The 3644-nt window shown below is 48.2% G+C and overlaps 2 protein-coding genes across 2 annotated transcripts in view; both read left to right on the top strand.

Annotated features, from left to right (window-relative positions):
* Nucleotides 1–238: 238 nt before the first annotated feature.
* On the top strand, nt 239–1210 carry EPUS_02575 (uncharacterized protein; the record flags this gene model as incomplete). The annotated part of the gene is made up of 1 exon (XM_007805576.1): nt 239–1210. One exon carries the CDS (start codon nt 239–241, stop codon nt 1208–1210), a length of 972 nt encoding a protein of 323 aa, XP_007803767.1.
* A 2060-nt stretch (nt 1211–3270) lies between these two features.
* The window catches only part of EPUS_02574 (uncharacterized protein), a gene marked incomplete at both ends in the record, with an annotated part of 1214 nt that continues 840 nt past the window's right edge, over nt 3271–3644 (top strand). Inside the window, 2 exons of the mRNA XM_007805575.1 lie at nt 3271–3512; nt 3563–3611. Of these exons, the coding sequence (XP_007803766.1) occupies nt 3271–3512; nt 3563–3611 (291 nt within the window). The remainder of the gene's footprint in view (nt 3513–3562; nt 3612–3644) is intronic.

Below are 3644 nucleotides of genomic sequence, written 5' to 3'. Positions count from 1 at the left end.
CTTGTTGTTCTGAGGAAGCAAATACAGCATTATGCCAATGATATCCATATAGAACTTAAAGCATTAATAGAGTGAGTATCTGTCTCTGTGTAACACACTGGAACCTTGGGTGTCTAACAGTGCTTGGCTCATGTGAATAGGTCGGGGAAAACTGGGGCAGTGATTGCCTATAAATGTTTTGTCCTCAGAAGTGAATGAAGTTGGACACCAATCAACCAGAGATTGAACGAGACAAACAATGCCAAAACAAAATCAAGCTCAGAGGCGGAAAGCTTCAGCACAGAAGCAACGTGATCAAGCCAAAAAGAAACAAGCACAGCAGAAAGAGCGAACTCAACAGCAACAAGATGATAAACCTGAACTTGCCGAAAGGCAAACTCAGTCACAAGTATTTCCAGAATTCGAAATATCAGACAAGTTTTTTGAGTTACGATCAGCATTAGAAATTTTACAGGTGTCTAATCTTATTACAGATGAGGAAGCTAAAGAGATGCAAAAGATGTATGCTTTCAAAGACGAGCCAACTGAGCATGAGTTGTTGGCGTCTGTGTTTGAAAGAATCGAAGCGTACGTAGGTGATGCTGGAAAAACTTCGAAAGAGCGCAGGCAGGTAAGGAATGCGAAGAGAGCAATTCAGTATCATACAGAGATGCAAAGTATATTGCGAGGTCAAAAACAAGTCAAAAAAGCTCAAGCGTCTCTAAGGCCATCACGTCCAGCGCAACCAGCAGAAGCCGGAAGTTCTGGAAAGGAATCGCAACCACCTCAGCAAGCGCAGATCCCTCAACCAGAACCACCTGAAGTTCGCCGAGAGCGCTTAATACAAGAACACCGGGATCACGAAATAGGAATCTCCGGTCAACTGAAGTTTCTGGCGGATGAATTGCTATCCCTTGGCGTACTTTCACGACGCGAAGCCTTACAACTTCGACCACCGTCGACCCTCGCAGGTTGGACGGATCTACTACATGACCTCGAAGGGAAACTTGGACGTCAGGTATCCGGACGTGGACAAGCGACCGAGCGAAGAAGAGCAAATGCGCAGCACATGCTCCACGCCTTGAAGGGTGTGGCTTTCGGCCAACTGGCCCCGCCTCAAGGGAGCCAAGGGCCTCGACAGAGCCAGGGGCCTCGACAGAGCCGGGAGCCTCGTCAGAGTCCTAGTCCTATATTAATACAAGAAGGAGCAGCTTTTACTCGTTCTAGTTAGCGCATATTGGGGACTTTTGATGCGCGACTCCGTACTTACTACTAACGTACACTACCACTTAGCGGGCCACCCCACTTACCGGGCCAATTTGCACACACTTTACGCAGTACTTTACCACTCCATAGGCCACATTACCATGACTTAATTGGGCCAAAAATTGAAGCTGGAGATACTTCCTATTTGAGCCTATCTGAGAGAATTCTGATGCGCAGCGAATCCTCCGAGCGGTGCGTAATTTGCACTCTAGAGGGCGCCCTGCCCTCTTTGGCAGCCCTGACCTCCTCAAGATTCCACGAACGCTGCACCCTCTCTTTTACCATGCGTTTTGAGCGCTTTTGGACCTCTTGATGGTGTAGTTGCTTTCGTACGTTGTTGAGCTCATTTTGAAGCAATTGAGCGCCAGCATGCTCTTGAATAGCTGCGTGGCTGAGCTTGCGTACAGAGCGTTGAGTTCGAGGAGTAACTTTGGCCTCAATTTGCGCTTGAAGCTCTCGAATTTCATCCAGCTTCTTCGGAGTGCTATAGAGATGGTTAGGACCCTCTTTAATAGGCGCAGGTTGATACTCAGGCGTTGTGCGGCCAAAATTTTGAATTTCAGGATCCTCTAGCAATTTTTGCTTATTTATTGGCCAAATGCCGGCTCTTCTCTATCCTGCGCGAATATTTCGCTTAGTAAATGCCTCCTGACGAGCCTGTACATAAAGTACCGTAAAAATACTTTGATTAAGTACTGCTATGCCGGTTGGAGCGTATTCTTCGACTGCGCAGCTGTACGCACTTGAAAGTGGCGAAAATGGACCTACATCAAGAGGTTGAAGTTTGTGGGTAGCGTGCGCTGGCAAATAGAGAGGGTGGATGTTGTTTTCGAGGCAATAATACTGAAATTCGCTAGTAATATGACTCTTTTGGCTATCAAGTATCAGAATAATATGCTTGCCATTTGACGCAATTGGAACGAATATTCGACGCAGCCAATCAACAGCTAGCTCTTCGTCAGTCCATCCCTTAGGAGAAAAAGCCCAAATAACGTCAGGAAGCTCCTCATGCTCTGGAAACATATGATGTTCAGGATTCTTGTCAGTAAAGATAAGATAGGGCTTAATAGCCTTTTCTGTATTTATACACTCAATAATAGAGACCTATTAAGTGTTATCTGACGCTAGAGCAACTGGGCGACCTATCACAGGATCAATTTCAATATATTTTGACGCTATTTGCCCTATCTGAAACCCTGTTTCGTCCATATTGTAGATATCCTGCGGCTCGACTGCGTATTGGCTGCGAAGCTGTTCGAATTCGGTGAAAAAGCGTTCAATAACGCTAGAATCAAGGGCCATGAGTCGTTTGATATCCATTGGTCGATTTCGACGCGTTTTAAGCTCTGGATGGCGAGCTATTAAACGCTCCATGTAATGCTTGCCAAGTTGAATCTTATCCCCCTTGCTATAGAGCAATTTAGTGACCATTCGTCGAATTTGAGCATAATTAAGGCATAGATGCTGCCTCTGTAGGTCTCTAAAGTATTGGATAAGCACTTTTTCTTCCTGTTTCGAAAGGCGTTGAGAAATGCGATCAGTTTCGGCTCGAGAGGGTCGTCCAGCGCGTCGATAGGCCACTGTTGATTTCGGCACATTGTAGTACTCCGCAGCCTTGCGAACTGAGCTAAATAGCCCTAAATCAACGTTATTTGACGCATTCTGAATCAAATGCTTCTTATGCGAGTCCATTTGGAGCTATATTGGTGGAGCTATAGCTGTTCGAAATATGAGGATGCCTGCGCGTTGGTGTGCAGAAATTGGCCCGGTAAGTGGGGTGGCCCGGTAAGTGGTAGTGTACGTTAGTAGTAGTAAGTATTCCCCCAAAATGGACCCAAGGGTTTGGCCTTGGCAATGATCTCTTAATTTCTTGCCGCTAATTTCCGGGCATGAAACTTGTTGCAATCCCCAAGTCCCTTCTCATCCTGTAGGAAAACAAGTCCGCACAGTCCTTACAAACACTCCATCTCGAGTCCTGCCTTTCTTGAATCATCTCTTCGTCCAGCCATACAGTAAGTGCCCAAGATGGGCCTCACAAGCCGACTCCTCCGGCTCCCGCGTCCGAAGACCTTCCTCTACACCATGTCGCTCAGCACCGGCGCCAGCCTGATCACGCTCTCCCTCCTCCTCAACAAGGTCAGCGCGCTGTACGGCCTCCTGGCGCTGCTCACGGGCTTCGAGCTCAACACGCTCCAACTCTCCATGTACATCTACTCTCTCCTCGCGCTGGGCCTGACCGCCTACCTGGCGCCTCACATCCGCACCCAGTCCCCCCGCTGCACTGTCTCGCGCTAGCATGGTTCTACACGCTCGACAGCATCGTCAACGCCGCCTACACCGCCGCCTTCGGCGTGACGTGGTTCCTGGTTCTGGCCCAGCACACCGCGGGCCGGAACCCG

Source organism: Endocarpon pusillum (assembly GCF_000464535.1).
Source record: "Endocarpon pusillum Z07020 unplaced genomic scaffold scaffold4345, whole genome shotgun sequence".
Classification (NCBI taxonomy): Eukaryota; Fungi; Ascomycota; class Eurotiomycetes; order Verrucariales; family Verrucariaceae; genus Endocarpon; species Endocarpon pusillum.
This window is presented reverse-complemented; position numbering and strand designations above follow the sequence as displayed.